The sequence below is a fragment of the Akebia trifoliata genome, chromosome 1, assembly GCF_017979445.1.
Source record: "Akebia trifoliata isolate Shusen 1 chromosome 1, ASM1797944v1, whole genome shotgun sequence".
In the NCBI taxonomy this organism is placed as follows: domain Eukaryota; kingdom Viridiplantae; phylum Streptophyta; class Magnoliopsida; order Ranunculales; family Lardizabalaceae; genus Akebia; species Akebia trifoliata.
Window position 1 is genome coordinate 27,065,264 of NC_141375.1, and position 18,675 is coordinate 27,083,938.

An 18,675-nucleotide genomic window follows, 5' to 3' on the forward strand; every position below is an offset into this window, starting at 1 on the left:
ATGTCAAATTGTCCTTTTTGATAAAAATGTGAAAAATGAGAGGATTTTTAGTAGGGACGCCAGCTGTTTGTGATTGTTTAACGAATATGGTATGATATTTCAGAAGGCACCTCACGTTATTCTTAAGATCTAGTCCTCAAGTCTATGCCAAACTCTTACAAAGTTGTCATGCCACGACTTTGAAAATCACGAGCCATCACTCCCCTATGACGACTGGGAAAAATGCTGTGGCTTGAAATTTCTGTAATCAACTAACACTTTGAGATCTCCAATCATGACCATTTCTTCATCATTGGAAATTGATAGTGTATCATTCAAATAGCCACCAATGCCTAAGTTGAATAATCAATTTGAACTTCTCCCTACTTTAACTTATCTTTCCCTTATTTTTTTTTTATATAGGGAGCGGTTCAATAGTCCTAAAGTTTGCCAAACATTTTTCAAAACATGGGTTAGAAGCTTTGGAATGAACTGATTTTTTGTGAGGATGATCTCTACGGTGAAGAGATCATCCTCTCCAAAAATCAGCTCATTTTGAAATTTCTAATCCTAATTTACAAATTGAAGAATCATGGACTATCGAATTTTTGTAAATCACTTTTGATGCGGTTAGAAGTTTTGGAATAGGCTGATTTTTGGTGAGGACGATCTCCTCATCATAGAGATCATCCTCACAAAAAATCACCTCATTCCAAAGCTTCTAACCCATGTTTTGAAAAATGTTTGGCAAACTTTAGGGCTGCTGAACCGCTCCCTTATTTATAGGTTAAATCTTGTTAAAACTTAACTTAAATTTTTTTTTTTTCTATATTTTATGATCGGTGTAGATGCATTTTTTTGTACTACCTTGAGATTCTCCTTAAAACTTCGGATCTGGATCTTTTTGCTTTTGGTTGTGCATGTAACAACACCCCTTTGACGTTCAAATCAAATCCAGTACAAAAAATTTCTAGAGTTTCAGTATAAAGTAATAACCTTTATATCTTTGCCTCCCCTATTTATTAAGGTCAAAACCCGAATCTTTCTAGTCGTTGGCTGACGTTATTTTCCTTTCTATTTCAACTTGAAATCTGAATTGAAATGTATCTCCTTTCGGATTATGTCTAAGTTCATTTAACTAATTTTGCAATGGATCCTCTATATCTAGGACAATCCCATGGGTTGCTTTTGACTCGAAGAATGTTGTTCTTTATGGGGTTCAGATTTTTTTGTGCCACATGTTGCTATCTAGTGCGTTAAAAAATAATCATCCACAATTGGTAAGCATGCACTATGTTGTTCTCACCATTTAGTAAAATAATCATCAAAAATCGAGAATATGAAATAGTACAAATTAAGATAAACTTTAAAAAAATATTACTCATTGACAAGCTGATGTGAATTCAATCGAAGCACATACAAAACATGCCATGGTGGCCCATCTTTGAAAAGGAATCAATAGCTAGTTAGCTTCTCACCAAGCAACGCTCAAATCAAATTGTTCTAAATAATCTAGAATCTCTTTTTATCTGTCTCTCCAATTGAATGTATTTCCATCATTTCCTGTATTTCTTTTGACGTAATTTAGGATTCAAACAACATCTTACCTTTTCTCATATGATTCTTGTGGAAGATATTTCTCGAACAAGCAACACATGGCAATTGTCCAAGTTACCAGAGAAGCCGACTTACCAAGCTTCAATGGTGTGGAGTTCATACATTTCTTGTGAAGTATGGAATATGTGGTGTAACTACTTTCATGGAAATTAAGGCAAATCTCTAAACGGGTATAACTACTTGAACGAGAATCATGGAGGAAATTCGGAAAAATCTAAGGGAAAAAATCCTCATAAATACAAAGGTGCAACACGCCAAAAAGGCATGAAAAATCCTCTCTAAAAATACTCTATTCTACTTGTACTAGCAATTTTGATTTAGGCGTCGAAGTGGTATTATTGCAGACCCTCCCAGAACCACAGGAAAATGAGAAATCTTTTGTTAGAGAGGATAACAAGGTAGAGCTAATTTTTGCCTCTACAACTCTCAATTTCAATATAAAGAGCATGATAAGTAGTTTGTAATTCAACCATATTTATATATGTTGTGTTAATTAGTATCGTACGCACTATAAATGAACACCTTTTTCGTCTTTAGCTATCCATTCATACCCGATCGTGTCATCATTCTTTACTCTGTCCATGTTTACTAAAATAAAATTGTACATATGCAATTTTTTATAGAGGAATTGTTATTGTATGTTAATATACACTAAGTTGATATATATATATATATATATATATATGTTTCTTCAAACTAAAAATTAGGACAATCACAACGTAAAATTATGTTTCATTGTTGATTTTTTTATATATGTCAAAATCATCAAATTTATGGACGATGAGAGAAATTCAATAACTCTAAACCATTGAATCTAGGGAAGGTAAAAAAAAAAAAAATTCAATACCTTAACCATCAAAAATCAATTTCTAAAATTTGTGGGACCTTAGCTCATCTAATTTTTCTTTTGAATTATCTAGTTTTCACGTAGTGAATATTTGCAAATGAATTGGTAGAATAGGTACATCCATCAAATCAAAGGGAAAATAAACATTCAAATAAAATCAAAGATATACTAAATCAAAACTCACTAAAATAATTACTAGTATATAAATTAGATTGAAAATAAATTAAAATTAAGAGTCTTATCAACATTTGCCTTAAGGGTACACGTTAAACTATAATAAATACACTTTGGGAATAAGTATCATGTGGTATTTTTATAAAAAAATATTTATTTGAGTGCATTTTAAATACAAAATATTAATTTCTCAGATGTATCTAGTGAACAAAATCAGTTAAAATGTGACATAAAAAAACATTCACCAAAAGATCCACATGAAAATCTATAAATAGAAAGGCGTGCAATCTACACTATCAATCCTAATTATATATATTATTGTGTTGTTACCGACTTGGAAGTAGTGACATGAATCCTCTAGTATCTCAGAATTTCGTGGAATGAATCTTGACGTGTGTGCAGTAATTTTTCTTATATTTAAATATTTTGTGCATAGTCCAAAGTGTAGAACGTGATGATGAACTCTAGTTTTCCTTTCTAATCCTTACACTTTGACTCACCAAATAATTCAATCGAAATGCAAAAATCTAAGACTTGCTCATTCCCTCAAGCAATAAAACAACACTCAAGACCCAAGACTTTGACCCCACCATCATACCGTGTCAAGTAGACCTTTCTATAAACGTCTACATAACATTAGATATCATCGATGAGTGAAAGAAACCCTAAATTCTCACACAACGTGTCACCACTCCGTTACACGGTTACAATACCTCCTTTTGGAAGTGTGTGGTTTTTTCTCTCTTTCACTTTCGAACCGGAGTTTCTCCATCTTTTTCCGAAACGAACTTCAGAATAAAAGTCGACACGTGTCTATCATATCTCGACACGTGTTAACCAATGATCAAATCTTCAAACCTTAGCCGACGTGTTTTAACCACGTGTGAAAACTCCCGCATACGCATTGAAAAGCTTACGCGACGGTTCATGAACCGAGAAGATTAGTCCACGAGATTCGGATAAGGTCGGCAACGTCAGAACCTAAGTAAATACGTACGTGGCAGTTTAATAACAGTGAGTAACACGTGTGGGACCAGTGAAATTTGGTGGATGACCGTACTTATCACCATTATATAAACAAGTTTCAGGCGTGAACTTGAAAAAAGAAAAAGAGAAATAAACTAAAAATTATTTTCTCACTTCTTCTGTTCCTCAGCCGTCGTCTCTCGCTCTAAAGATCGCAAAATAGAACAGAAGATCGCCGATTAATTTCAAAAACTTACTGATGGGAATTGTAGAAACAAATCCCGTTTCGCAGCTATCGTTGCCACCGGGATTCCGATTTTATCCAACCGATGAAGAGCTCTTAGTTCAATATTTGTGCCGGAAAGTGGCCGGACATCACTTCTTACAGATCATCGGTGACGTAGATCTTTACAAGCACGATCCATGGGTTCTTCCAAGTAAGAATTCTGATTTGGATCTTTCCATCTTTGTAGATCTCTGTTTTTTTTTTTTGTTAAAATTTGTTCTAAATCTGTGTTTAATTTACAGGTAAAGCTGTATTTGGGGAAAAAGAGTGGTATTTCTTCAGTCCTAGAGATCGAAAGTATCCGAATGGTTCAAGACCTAATAGAGTTGCTGGATCTGGTTATTGGAAAGCTACTGGAACTGATAAGATTATAACAAGCGAAGGTCGAAAGCTTGGAATTAAGAAAGCTTTAGTTTTTTATATTGGAAAAGCTCCTAAAGGAACTAAAACGAATTGGATCATGCACGAGTATCGTCTATCAGAGTCCACAAGGAAGAGTGGGAGCTCTCGAGTAAGTAAATTATTTAATTTTTTGAATTTAGTTCTGTTTCTATTTATAAAATTTAATCTTTTTTTTTTTTCTTTAATTTGTATTAAAATTTTCATTTTTTGGATAATTCAGTTGGATGAATGGGTTCTGTGCCGGATTTACAAGAAGAACTCGGGAGCTCAAAAGCCTATATTGAGTATTTCAACCAAAGAACACAGCAGCAATGGTTCCTCTTCTTCAACTTCTTCCCAATTTGACGATGTTCTCCACTCGTTTCCAGAGATTGAAGATCGATCTTTCGCTCTACCTCGATTGAATTCGGTCAAAACTTTACCAGATGAGAAATTGAACTTTCAAAATCTAGGTTTTGTTGGATCCGGTAGATTCGATCGGGAAAGTCATGCTGGTATGAGTTCTTTGCCGGAAATCAGATCAAACAGTCAGATTCCGATGCAACACCCGGTAAATGACGTGTATATTCCGTCAGTTCAACCGATGTATCAAATGGACTCTCCGTCGGAGAAATTTGGGAGCTCAATTGAAGAAGAAGTCGAGAGTGGAATTGGGACTCAACGAGTTGAAAATAACTCAGGTTTCTATCAACAGAACTCGAACGGGTTCGCTCGGACCTTTTCGGACTCACTTGACCCGTTTGGGTTTAGATTCCTTACTGATCCAGTTTCAGGGAAGTTCTTGTTTGGGCAGTGAAGAAACGGGAGTAGGTTTACTTGTAAATATATGCAATTCTTTGGGGTGTTTTGGATAGTTGGATTTTGAAGGGAAAAAACGTGCCCTACGTTTTCTAGTTAGGTGTAGATATTTGAAGTAAACCTTCGGATATGGAAATGAAATCTGTGCCGTTGATCTTGTTGTGATTACAATATTTCTTAAGTGGATACTTGGTAACGTGTCCGCCATTGTTGCATTTGGTTCTGAAGTGACGAATTATTAGGTTGAAAATTAGGAAATTGATTTTTGATTAGAAATCTTAATCCATCTCTTTTTTTTTTTTTTTTTTTTTGTTGTTGTTGTAATAGAACGCTTTGGGACGAAATAAAATAATTATTAAATTATAATATTTTCAAACAAAAAATCAATGTGTGGAATTTTAATAAAATTTTTATCAATTTGAACTGTTTAGACGGTAAGATTTAGCAGCAATGGTGATAAATAAAAAGGGTATTTTTTAAAAGAGAGTTCCTATTGTCACACCAATTTTTGCTAACGCCACACCAATAGATTGGTGTGTCGGCTCTGTTTTGTAAAACCAACTTTCCAATCTAAAGTTTCTACGAGTATTCCTTCAACCTTAGCAACATCCCCCTGGTCAAATATACAAACAAGCATGTGATTTTTCAAGTTTTAAAGCCCCTTGGGCTAAACTTGGTCAAAATAAAATGGAACACCAAGGATTTGAATAATTGATTTAAGATTAAGTTGGACTCCAAAATTTTAAAATAAATATGATCAGAATTTAATATGTGGAGTGCAATTATAATTGCAATGCCCTTAAAAAAAATGTTCAGTAAAAATTACCGATAAGAAATTAATATGAAATCACCACTTTTGTTGTCCCAATCATTTTGTACACATATATAGATGATAAGATCGAGAAAGATGTTACCAATAAATTAGAGTCAAAATCTAGTCAGGGTTAACTGAGATGGTAAGAACGATTGGATTTTATTCTCAAGCCGTGTCTTTGAATCTCTATATGCCACTCAATTGAAATTGACGTGCAAGGCTTATAGGAGGTCAATGCACATCCTTAAGGAATAGTCCTACTTCGTAAGGTGTGAGGACGTCCTAAGCCACCTTAAAAAAAAAAAAATAGCATCAAAGATATGCTATGTGTCAGTGCGTTCCAATCACCAAATTATCAAAAATAGTAAGATGACTATGCTTTATGAAAACGCTAATGATTTTGTTGGGAGATGGATATTTATTTTTTTTTTAAAGTGAAAGATGATTTTTAAAATCGTTAATGAATTTTTGACTTGAAAATTTTCACTTGATTTGTACTTAATTGATATGGCAAAGGTACAAAATTGTTGACCATTTTCTTGTGCATCCCAAAGTAAAAGATCTATCGTTCTGTGTCTCTGCTATGTCAATCAAGTATAGATTGAGTGAAAATTTTTGAATAAAAAAATCATGACTGTTATGAAAATAAATATTAGAAGATTAAGAACAAAATGTTATTAGTGAAAAGATAAATAATTTATATATATAAATTTAATGTATACCATGAAAAATATAAATGTATCCCAAAATATAATAAACTTCAATTGCAGGATGGTCTATTATTATATTTTGAACTGTTGAAATTACAATTACAAACATTTTACAAGTTAAATGGTTTTAAAGGCAAAGAAGATAATACAAAAATTTGTAGATTGATATAGTTAGAGATAATGTGAATCTAAATATGATTGAGAAGAACTAAATTTCAAGATTACGATGATGAGAATGATAATCGTTAATTATTTACGAACAACCAATTAACTTTGATGAGTAAGGGAATCATGGATGGAATATTCTGCCCATGTGTACATAATCCATAACCAAACTATCTAGATATTTTGGCAGGAATCTTCTAAATTGTAAGGCCACCACCATCCACCGTTCACATCTAAATCTTTGACAGGTCTTCGTCCAATCCATTTGCACGTTTGGACGTTTTGAAAAAGCTCAATAACCTGATCATGGGCTTGGCCCACTTGTACTAGAGATAAGTTCCAAGCCTCCAAAGCAGTCCACTTCGGTTCACATTGCTTTACGTGGCATCGACATGGATGCTTAGCCGTCACATATGCTTTTGCGGCGCAACTAACGACAAAATTTGTTGACGTTTGCAATGACGTAATTGAATGATGAGCTGGCAACTATGATGTGATGTGATGTGATGTTGATGCCGCATTTTCAAGAATAAACCTCGTTAAACAAACACAATAGAATTTTAAAAGTGACAGGTGAAGCTTCCACGTAATGACGTAAATGAAGGTTCTTAGAACGAAAACGACAATCAAACATTGGTCTTCTTTCAAATCTTTGTCTTTTGTGGTACGTGGCAGCCAAGTACCAAATATTTGAACTTTGGTTTCTAAGACAATCGAACACTCGACCAGATTTGACTCGGTGGAATAAATGGATTATTCATCTCGGAAATTAGTGTAGTTAAGGATGTACATTTTAATTTACCGATTTTTGAAACCGAAATAATCTGAAAATAGATCTGATTCAACCCGAACCGATTCATTTTAGTTTGGGCTCAGTTTCACCTCTTAGAAACCAAATCAAACTGAACCCAAACTGAAACTTAAAACAAAAATCAAACCAAACCCAACTCAAACTCAGAATGTTTAAATAGAATAAATTCCCTCCCCAATTCTCTCTACAATTCATAAAGTTGATGATGAAGAAGAAGAAGAAAAATGAGCGTTCAAAAACATTATTGAATGTGACAAGGAGGTTGATCATACAATTTTAAGAATTTTAAAAATAAAATTTAAAAAAAAGATAACTTTACATCATTTGATTCTATTTTTAACTTTGTGAGTTTGTGACTTTTATTTTTAAAACCTTTGATCATGGAAAATATATATTTAATCTAATCTACGTCATGAAATCTAGAGGGTAAGCTAGGGTCTAGTTAGGCCAACATCACAATCCATGTCGACCCAACAACCTTTTTAACAAACTTCTACTTCAACTAACACTTCGATTTGTTATTATTTTTTCAAAGAGTTCAAACAAAATCACGAAAATCACTTGGTTTAATAGGATTTTTTTTTTAAAATAAAAAGTTAAATTAGTTTTTATATAAATTTGGACATGCATTGAAAAAATCTGAAAATTTTGGATTTGGTTTCATTTTTGGTCGGGGTTCAACACAATGTGAGAAAAGCCCATACTTGACTACCCAAGGCCATTGAATTTTTCAATGTGAAATCTTTTTTTCAATGGATTGAAATTGTCAAATTAATGGAGGATGGGAGAAATTCAATGGTTGTATAAGTTGTCGAATTTGAGATCATCAAAATTTTCATTAGCTCTGGGCCATTGAAATTCAATTTCTAAAATTCATGCCTTGACCCATTAAATTTTCAAGTTTTCACGTAGTGAAATGTTCAATCTAAACCCATAAAAACTAGGGGTGCAACTTGGTTCGGGTTAGAGCAAAATCAGAACCGAACTGACCAAGGTCGGTTCCATGATATAAGAACCAGAACCGAACCGATTTGATCTAAGACCGAACCAACCAAAATCGACCTTAATTCGGTTTGGTTCGGTTCGGTTCCATGGGTTGAAAAAAAAACACAATTAATCAGTAAAATAATGGAAAATGCCTTCGTTAGCAATTGCAGATGGAGATAGTCAATTGAAGAAAGGGAAAAAATAATGGAAAAAATTCTGCCTCTTGTACCCTAAACCGTAAATCACAGCTAGAAATCTCAAATTGGTTGACTCGATTGAACTAAACCGATTCAAAACTAAGTAAAAAGTTAAAACTCGATATTTAAAGAGTCAACTCACAAAGCAATCGTCATCGATGGTGAAAAACTGAAAATATACTTTTTCTTCGAAATAAGAAATTTGAAGCTACGACAAGTCGAATCCTTGAAGGAGATGCAAATGGCATTAGGTCCTAAGATCCGATTCACATCGTCTCAACTGTACAACTCATAATCAAACCCGTCAGGGACTCGGATCGTTCTGGTTGGATCTCCATCTTGAACGATGATCAGGTGGTACGGTTGGAAGAAAGGCCTCCACTACTTCAAGAATTCGAGGCTTCTGATGGTTGGAATGATGATGTCGAATTCATTTGTTAGAGGAGGAGAGATCTGGCTCGAAGGTTGGGCCATGGTTGAGAGAGAGAGAGAAATGAAGAGGCGACCTGTTGGCCATCGGAGTTGAGAGAGTTCACAGCCGCTAGCCCTAGCCACACGCCCACAGTTGCGAGAGAGAGAGAGAGAGAGCGACCGCTCGCCCGCCCGCCGGAGTTGAGTGCAGCTAGCAAAAGGCAGCTTGTAGCTCGCAGCCCGCAGTTGTGAGAGACGACTAAGAGAGAGAGAAGGTAGTGAGGGTAGGGTAGTTCGGGTTTTTTAAATGAAAAAAAAAACTTATATTATATTTAAAAATATTAATGATTCGGTTTTCGGGTTGGTTCGGTTTTTTATTAAGTCTAAACCGAGAATCGAACCGAACCTATCGGTTTTTCATTTTTAAAACCCAAAACTGAACCGTACTCAATAAAAATCGAACCAAACCAATCCAAAACATACGGTTTGGTTCGGTTCTTGGTTTGAACCAAATTAACTTGCACCCCCAATAAAAACAACTAAAATTTCAATTTAGGCAACCCAGATATAAACGCCTAAGTTCTTGTTATTTAATGCCTTAAAAATAGAAACAAAAAGAGGGCTTGTAATATGATTCCATGGAATTCTTTTCTAGGGAATATGAATTTCTTGGTGGTGAGATTAAATAGCATTACAAGGTAGGAAAATCATTTTTTTGTGGGTGAAAAATTATATTCTCACCTAGGGAAAAAATTACTTTTGATAAATAAAGAATTTTCGGAAAAATGTGTAATCATACACCTAAAAATTATAATTTCCAAGGTAAAATATTTTCTCGCTCATTTTGATTTGTAATCACACGGATCCTAAGTATTTTTCACTTAATGCTAATCCTCTTATTTATCGTCATAACCATCATAAATATTTTATTTAAATACATCAATATCCTTATAATTTGAATTTTATAAATATAATTGTCACAAAATAATATAGTTAATTCACTAACCTAGTCACCTTTTTCATGACTTGTTTATTTTTAATGTGCTATTTAAATAATCAAAGTCATTAATATTATTCAACTTATGATAAATCTATTATTTAGAATAAGACCTCATTCAATATAGTATTTAAATATAAATCCTATAAGACTATTATTATTACTTTGAATTTTTTACATATTTTAATTTATTACTTCACCTACCCACTTATCTGTCAGCTAATTTATTATTAATTACTTCATCTACAATCACTATTATAAAGGAAACATAGAGTACTATATCCTTCCATTTAGTAAGAGAAAACATGAAAAACATATTATGAGAATGTGACAGTTTGCTAACTAATTCGTTTCAAGAGAGAGAGAGAGAGAATATTATAATAGAATAGGATTCACGTTTATTAACCCCAGCAATTGAGATAAGGTGTAGATGAGGATTCTACAAAAAAAAAAAAAAAAAATTCTACTTGTCATAAAAGTTAGCAATATGATAAATGTGATAATTAATTGAATATTAACCTATGTATTTATTATAGAGATAATCGATAATGTTGACTTAATTGGAACTTTACATTGATCTAGTGGTCTTTGCCTCTATTTTAGGTACTTTCATAAATTTAATCTTGAACAATGTTTTAAAAATCGAACCAATGGTTGAAGAGGAAAATTTTCAAGCGATTGGACCACATGGTCTTTCATAAGTTTAATATCGAACAATATTTTAAAAATTGAACCAATGATCAAAGAGGAAATTTATCAAATTGATTGGACCAATTTACATAATTATTAAATGAATTAAAAACATCTATACCTTTTTTTTTCTTCTTTAACTTATCTTCCTTTATTTGCATACAATAGTAAAATTCATAAAAGCAAGAGTTCACTAATTGAACTAATTTTGTTAAAAACAAGTCGAATCTGATTTTACTATTGGTTCTGTATGAATTTTAAAATACTGATCTTGAAAACAATTGACTTGGCCATCAAAATATTACCCAAATGTTGGAAATCAACCAAATCACCTTTATGGACTCTTAACTAAGGAAAATTTTGTACAAATGATTACGATAGAAGTTCTCTCAATTTTTTGCTAGACGTTTTTTTTTTTAGGGGTTTTGGATTTTATATGACCCCAATCATAATTGTAAACAAGTTCTAAATTTTATTGAATGAATGTTATAATGTTTTGTATTGTTAAGACCATAATTGAGCAAAACCTTTGTAATGTTTGAAGAGTGTGTTTTAATATTTAATTAGAGTATGATAAATAATTTAAAGAATTGGGATGTAATAAGTAAAAATTAGAGTGCCAATAACAGTTCTTTAGATAGTCATACTGCAATTTCTTCAATTTTTTTTTATACCATATTAAATTTAAATGTAAAAGTGAGGGCATTTATGACCATTCAAATTTTAGCAATGAACCCCATACATCCTCTCATTATAATAATAAAGATAATTGGTGCCAAGCATAGTGGTTGTACCTAAATAAAGATTCTGCATAAGACAGTGAATCCTTGGAGCTAAGATCAAATGTTCTTATCCTTAGTCCCACAAAGTACTTATTTAGAAAGGCAAGCCTAGTGCCGTGATGGCTACAATTCTATTGATGGGTCAATATGGAGATATGGAATTGAAGATTATGTACTCTTTTTATTTCCCTACATCTACATGTGCGTAACATGTATCGTGTACAACGTAAGACCTCAATTATATTGCGATTGATGGTAGTCTCCAGTGACTTTTTTTCGTTTTCCCTTTCCCATTGTGAGCAGTTCCGTTGTGACGAATCTCTCTTGTGGTTCTTACTTTACAATCCATAGAAAATCACATTGAAGAAAAATAACAATACACTCCTCTTGAATTCATGGTTTAAATTTGATTTGAAAAAAAAATATATATATCTTTACTTTAATCAAGTGTTTGAAAATGGACAGTTACTAAACTCTTAAATAATTAGATGTAACTGTCTTGATGACACGTCACACCCTCGATCGTTGATAAGAACTACAAGAGAAACACACTACAAAAGATCTGTTTCCTTGTCTATACCCCTTTTAAGTGGGATAAAGATTTAGTTATGTGAGTTGAAATTCCCCACCTAAACCAAGTTGATAATTGGTCTATAGTTTTTTTTTTTTAAACTCGAAAGAAATGATGAGAGGAGTAAGGACATCTGATCGAGATGGGAGAAATGTTGGACTGGTAGTAGAATACTTGTATGAGATCATAACAGTTGTGTATCCCAAGGAAAATCAATGGTTTTAACCCACGCCACATCAGGGGGCATGTGTCAGAAGGGGTGCCAAAAAATCACGACTCAAATATTAAAGGCCATGATTGAATAGTTAACATCATCGAGAAATATCTACCATATTGATAATAATCATCATCCATATATAAAGTCCATTACTGTGGCATCCCATTTATATATTGGAGGGTGTCACATTGGCATGGAGTTGTACTTTAGAAAAGCATCGTCAAAGACATACCTACTCAATTCCCATTACCCATTAATTGAAAGAGATAGTAAGATCACTTGGTGATGATTATTGAAATTTTAAAAAAGTGATTCGCAAAAAAAGGGATTATTGATGATGAATGAGACATAGGTTTGCTCCTAAAAGTAAGAAATAATAACTTGATTAGACAAATAGAATCTGAGAGGAGTTTTTTAAAAATTAAACAGTTAAAATAAGATGGAAATTAGAACACCTGAAGCAAATCAGGTTCCAACCATAAATGGATTGTTTGGTATTCAAGTAGGATCTTGCTTGGATGCCCAAGTCTGGGCCAATTTATTAGTTGGGCTAGGCCGATGAGTGTAGGCCAGGTCCATTGTGGTCCGAGCCTAGGTTAATTGAATCCTATAGATTAACCTTATTTATATCAACAATTTCACTAAAATACCCTTTTAAAAATGGATGGGCCCCCAAGTTCGTTTTAGAGCACAATTGATGTATTAATGTATCAAACTAACGATACTTTGTCAAGTATTGAAAATAACGTCTAACAAACTAGCGAGCCTCCGTCAAGTGTGAAAGGGTCACGCATTTTGTGATTATGCCAAACCCGTTAAAAGGAAGTAAGCTTTACGTGTGTGTCGTATTTTTCGTTTATTTGTCTCTCAAGTTTTAAAAAGAGATTAGATCTAAAAAACAAAAGTTGTGATAAGTTGATGAGTTAATGACATAACGCCATGTGTATTAAAATTAGAATGATTGGTTAAGGAAAGAGCAAATTGTGGACAACATGATTAAACACGTACACGTGGTATCATGCCATTCATTCAAATTTGATGTCGAAAGAAATAAAGTTTAAAGGCTTATTAAAGCATATATAGTTTTAAAGTTAGTTCAGTCAACATGAAAACCTGATCGAGTTGACTCAATCAGATTCCGAGGTGACTCTGCCCTATAACTCGATAGAGCCAACTTGGCAAGTTAACTTAGAAAATTGACCGAGTCAACTTTAAATGCACAGAATCAAATATAAAAAAAAAAAACTCTATCCTGTTATTTTACTATAAAGATAATATATTTGTGGAGATCAAAAAACTAATTATTTTATTTCTTTTAAAATATTAAAAATTAATTTTTAAATATTTATGAATTAATAAATTTTATTCGGCTCATTCAAGTCAACTTATGAGCGTCTAGCCAAGTTTTAAAATTATGACTTATAGAGGGGTCACGAGTGACAAAGAACAGAAAAATATCTGAGAAGATTTTATCAAAAGAAAAATATCTGAGAAGGTTCTATCTAAAGGAAATGGAGCTCTCATAGTCAAAGGAAGTGTAGGATAAAATACCTGCATTTCCTTATCCATTTGGTAAAAACCGTGGCATAGGTAATTTTAGAGAGATTCTATTCCCACACCAATTTTTGCTAACCTATCCTAATTCCTATATGTAAATCACCAAAGAATTAACACACATCTTGGGGTAACATTAGTAAAAGTTGGTATGACAATAGAATCTCTCTAATTTTATCCAGTTTTTAAAGTGGGATTTGTTGACGCAAATTGATCTTCGCAATCCTTAGGATTAGTCGCATCTTTACTATTATAATGAGAGAAGGTGTTGTGGAATTAAGTGGTTTGGCACCAAAATTTGGGTGGTCATAAATGCCCTCACTTTTATATTCAAATTTAATATAATCGAGGTCCTTTCAATAAAAACCCAAGGAAATAAGACCTAGGTATGACCGTATAATCATGTTGCATAGTTTTCAAAATTAAAAAAAAAAAAAAAAAAAAAACCTTTTTTAACTATCTAATCTTAAAAATCCTTTGATTAATATTTTAAATTCATTACAAATAAACCTTTCTGATACATGTGTGTTTGCACATCGCACCTTCTAGTAAAATATAATTTGAGAATAACACTTCGAAATATCACTCCATTAATCTTCTCAAACTACCTAAAAAAGCAAGGGAACTCATTTTCTTGTTCTGGATATTGTGCCAATTGGAGATTCCGAATGAGACTAATACCTTTTCATCCTCAATTTATCCTTCTTAGGCCTTAATTACATATTTATGGATCTTATTTTGATGTGATTCAAATGCAATATCTCATTCTTCTAACCCTTGAGAACAAGCCATTCCTTTAACCTCACACTTGGATTGTTCCAACGATTATGAACGGTCGAGTACTATAACTACATACTATTATTATTATTATTATTATCATTATTATTATTATTATTATTATTATTATTATTTTATGACGGGGTATCTGAACTTATGTTCGACTAGTGGGACCGGGCGAGCCATAGGTTGGGCCAAGGCAAGTGGGTCTCTTTCGCGGGTACGTGCAATGCCCACACATCACACGCATCAAGTAAGCGAGGGTGTGCCCTTCTGGTGGCCCCGACAAATTATTACTCATACTAGGTATCGAACTCACGATCTACAAATATTCACCGCTTATCGATTTGAAATTACCATTGAGCCAACCCCTCGGGATTAACTACATACTATTATTAAACAAAGGAGTTAGCTAGTCTTTACTGTCATATATATACCATCTATGCATACTTCCACTTGTGAGTTAATATAGATATTTATATATCATGTCAGGTGATTCAATCATATAGTGAATTAGTTTTACCCAGCCGACACATCATTAGTGCAAAGAATTAGTAAATCACAAATAAAAACTTGACACGTCCAATGAAAACCCAATTACTCTTAATAAGATATTTGGAGTGTAGCAATGAGAACACATATATCCTTTTAGTAGACTTTGTTATTGGCTTTCATGTCAAGTAACCTTGAAGAATGCATATATGAACAAGAAATATATGAGGTGGGAGGAGGTTTTCTCATTTCAGTTGGGAAGCACAAATTGGAATCATGATGCCATGAAACTTCTGTTTTTGGAATGATTCTATCCACAATCATGGAATTCGTATTGGATGGTCAAAGTGCAATGGCATAGATGCTACGAATAACCAATGTATTTGTTCCTTCATTTGACTTGAGTCATCAAGTTGATTCGACTCGATAAGCGCCCGAGTGATCGAGTCTAGCCGAGTTTTGTGTTTTGTATTTTGTCGTTTTAAAACAGGATTATAAACCTTCCATGTACCACTGGTCCACAACTTTTAACTAATCAATTTAGAGTCTTTTGACACACGCACACACAGTTAAAAAGCAATGTCACTACCTAACCCCTTTAAAAGAAAGCCTGGGCACCTCTCTGAAACATTTTAATCATCAATTCTAATTCTCACAAAAGCAAAGGTTAGAGAGTTTGAAAAAAGAAAAAAGATACAATATCGGAGTAGTACATCATGGATATCACAGATTCGTCGTCATGCTCGAAACAGCCACAACTACCACCGGGCTTCCGATTCCACCCAACAGATGAAGAGCTCATCATTCACTACCTCAAGAAAAAAGCATCTTCAGATCCCCTACCCCTTAAGATCATCACCGAAATTGATCTATACAAGTTTGATCCATGGGAACTCCCAGGTTGGTAGTTTTATCTAATTAATTAGTCCTTAATTATTCTTTCAAAATTGCAAAATCAGTACTCTCTCAATACATGTATTAAAGATTTATGTTATTCTTGAATTGTGATAATTTTTAGGCAAGGCGAGTTTCGGGGACCAAGAATGGTATTTCTTTAGTCCTAGAGACCGAAAATACCCAAACGGTGCACGGCCTAACCGAGCTTCAACATCTGGGTATTGGAAAGCAACAGGAACTGATAAGCCTATCTTAAGTTCTGGTGGAACTCAAAAGGTAGGGGTGAAGAAAGCGCTCGTCTTCTACCGTGGAAAGCCCCCTAAAGGAATCAAAACAAATTGGATTATGCACGAGTATCGTCTCATCGATAACAATAGTAGCAAGAAGCTTCATGGCAGCAATATAGCAAACAAGAAGAACTCCTTAAGAGTAATTAAATTTTATTTTATATCTTAATTTACAAGATGATCTAATTACTAGACAACTTCAAAATCTCAAGACTCATCCATGTTTTTGAATTGAAACTGTGAGAATTATGATTAATTCTACAGGAAAAACTTCAAAATCTCATGACACACCCATGTTTTTTTAATTTATAGAGAAAATTCCGAAAATGTGCGCAACTTTTGCAAAAATTCCAATTATGACACACTGTTCATTTTAATTCCCAAAACATATTTTCCGACGAGATCGCAGGTAGTTATTCTAATTTAATATGACGATCTCGTTAATAAATTACCAGCGAGATCACAAGTATTTTTTCAGCAAGATCGTTGATTATAAAAGTGACAATCTCGCTGGAAAACATGTTTTGGAATTAAAATGGACAGTGTATCAGAATCAGAATTTTGCTTTCTTCAGCGGACGAAGTGGTAATTTACCCTAATTTAAACATTGTGATTAATGATTAATCAAATAAATTTGATTTAATGATTTTTTTTTTTATATATATTATTCGCAGCTCGATGACTGGGTTTTATGCCGGATTTACAAGAAGAACAATTCCCATATACCAATGGAGATCGACAAGGAAGATTCCATCGGCGATATGCTTTCACCATTGCCAACCACAACAATTAAAGGTGAACAGAATCTGCAAGAGAAGAAGCCGAAGGCTATAAATTATGGTGGGCCACTTGAAAACAACAATGAGAATCCATTTGAAGGGCTCTTAACAGACACTCTCAACTGCACCTCAGTGTCTCCTTATTGGAATGACATAAGGAGCGACACACCTCGATCAGAAAAGAGAATGTTACAGGCCAACCACAACATCAGCAATGGCGACGAAACCAACGGAAACAATTCAATTGCGAATTTTCTTAATCAGATCCCTCAAACATCTCCTTTCCACCACCAGATCCTTCATGGGTCTATGGGTGACGGGTTTTTTCGGTACCCATACCAAATTCCAGATATGAATTGGAATACTTAGTATTGTTTCCAGTGTTGAGAAATTGGTTATAAAATACAACAATGATGAATCAAGACAATCCAAGCCAAAAACTCCCCCTAGTCTGCCACTTGTCAGGATCAGAAACAAATCATATGAGGATCATCAGTAGAAGAAACCATTCTATTTGTCAGATTAACAAGAAAAAGGAAAGGGTAGGCTCCATTATTTTCTCTGTTAATTATATATTTTAAATACAGAAAACAAGGGGATAATACTATGATCTAGAGTCTCCAATCAATTCTGGTATATAAATACCTATTTTAGAATTTTTAAGCTTTTATTGATTTTATGTAAATAAATTGATGCTGAGGGTTATGTCCAAGCTACTAAATATGTTCATGACTTGTTGTTGAGGGGATAATTCTTTTGATTTGTCCATGAAGAAACCCTAGATGATGAAGACATCTTGCTTCTTGATTTCATCCTTTCTTCTTCTTATGAAATAATAAGAAGTCAAGAAGCTAGAAATAATATAATTAGTTGTGTGAAAGAAACCATTCTGAGTGCATTTTCTAATAGAATAATAATATATATGATTCATATGTAAGGTAGTACATCTTATAGATCGAAAAATGGAAAATCGGATTGCGAATGTAAGCATGGTGAGACATGGGTTCCAATCCAAAGCACTTGAATGGTTCATATTGAGATTGATCGCATTAAGTGTTTTTCCACCATTGGCTTTGACAAACAATCACCTTCTCATAATTGGTCTCGATCGAAAGTGTGTTGTTCTATTATTCGTTATGTGTGTTGTTCTATTATTCGTTGTGAGAAATAGTTAACCATAGGCGTCACTTCTTATGTATCTCTATTTTTGGTACTGATTCCATTGTTATGGCCCCCGCCACCGTATTTCTTACAAACAAAATAAATTTGTAATAAGGATAAACTTAAGGATAAAGAAAAGGTGAAAATACATAAATGGATAGAAGTATTCATATTTTCTTATATACGACTTTAAAGTACATACACAAAAGTTAAGATTTAATTATTTAAAAATTATGTAAATGGATAATTGTATCGACCTCAATGTAATTTTACCTTGAGATATTTACAAAAGCATGATCAACTTTTA

At 33.4% G+C, this 18,675-nt stretch overlaps 2 protein-coding genes across 3 annotated transcripts; both read left to right on the forward strand.

Annotated features, from left to right (window-relative positions):
* Positions 1-3,704: 3,704 nt before the first annotated feature.
* On the forward strand, positions 3,705-5,296 carry LOC147411342 (NAC domain-containing protein JA2L-like). Its single transcript, XM_086447587.1, has 3 exons — positions 3,705-4,020; positions 4,112-4,380; positions 4,492-5,296. The coding sequence occupies exons 1-3, from the start codon at positions 3,843-3,845 to the stop codon at positions 5,065-5,067; spliced, it is 1,023 nt and encodes a 340-aa protein (XP_086303713.1). The 5' UTR covers positions 3,705-3,842; the 3' UTR covers positions 5,068-5,296.
* A 10,556-nt stretch (positions 5,297-15,852) lies between these two features.
* Positions 15,853-18,019, forward strand: LOC147411343 (NAC transcription factor 56-like). 2 transcript variants are annotated; one of them, XM_086447601.1, is made up of 3 exons: positions 15,853-16,144; positions 16,263-16,417; positions 17,103-18,019. In XM_086447601.1, the coding sequence occupies exons 1-3, from the start codon at positions 15,961-15,963 to the stop codon at positions 17,574-17,576; spliced, it is 813 nt and encodes a 270-aa protein (XP_086303727.1). In that variant the 5' UTR covers positions 15,853-15,960; the 3' UTR covers positions 17,577-18,019. The 2 variants fall into 2 exon arrangements, with proteins under 2 accessions (XP_086303727.1, XP_086303719.1); XM_086447593.1 differs by having other exon boundaries at positions 15,857-16,144; positions 16,263-16,570.
* The last annotated feature ends 656 nt before the right edge of the window (positions 18,020-18,675 follow it).

Excerpts from the sequence above, each read along its gene's own strand:
- LOC147411342 (XM_086447587.1), top strand. The coding sequence starts at position 3,843 with ATGGGAATTGTAGAAACAAATCCCGTTTCGCAGCTATCGTTGCCACCG. Across the intron at positions 4,021-4,111 it reads CGATCCATGGGTTCTTCCAA|GTAAAGCTGTATTTGGGGAA; the intron begins GTAAGAATTCTG and ends TTTAATTTACAG. Across the intron at positions 4,381-4,491 it reads GGAAGAGTGGGAGCTCTCGA|TTGGATGAATGGGTTCTGTG; the intron begins GTAAGTAAATTA and ends TGGATAATTCAG.
- LOC147411343 (XM_086447593.1), top strand. The coding sequence starts at position 15,961 with ATGGATATCACAGATTCGTCGTCATGCTCGAAACAGCCACAACTACCA. Across the intron at positions 16,145-16,262 it reads TGATCCATGGGAACTCCCAG|GCAAGGCGAGTTTCGGGGAC; the intron begins GTTGGTAGTTTT and ends GATAATTTTTAG. Across the intron at positions 16,571-17,102 it reads ACAAGAAGAACTCCTTAAGA|CTCGATGACTGGGTTTTATG; the intron begins GTAATTAAATTT and ends TATTATTCGCAG.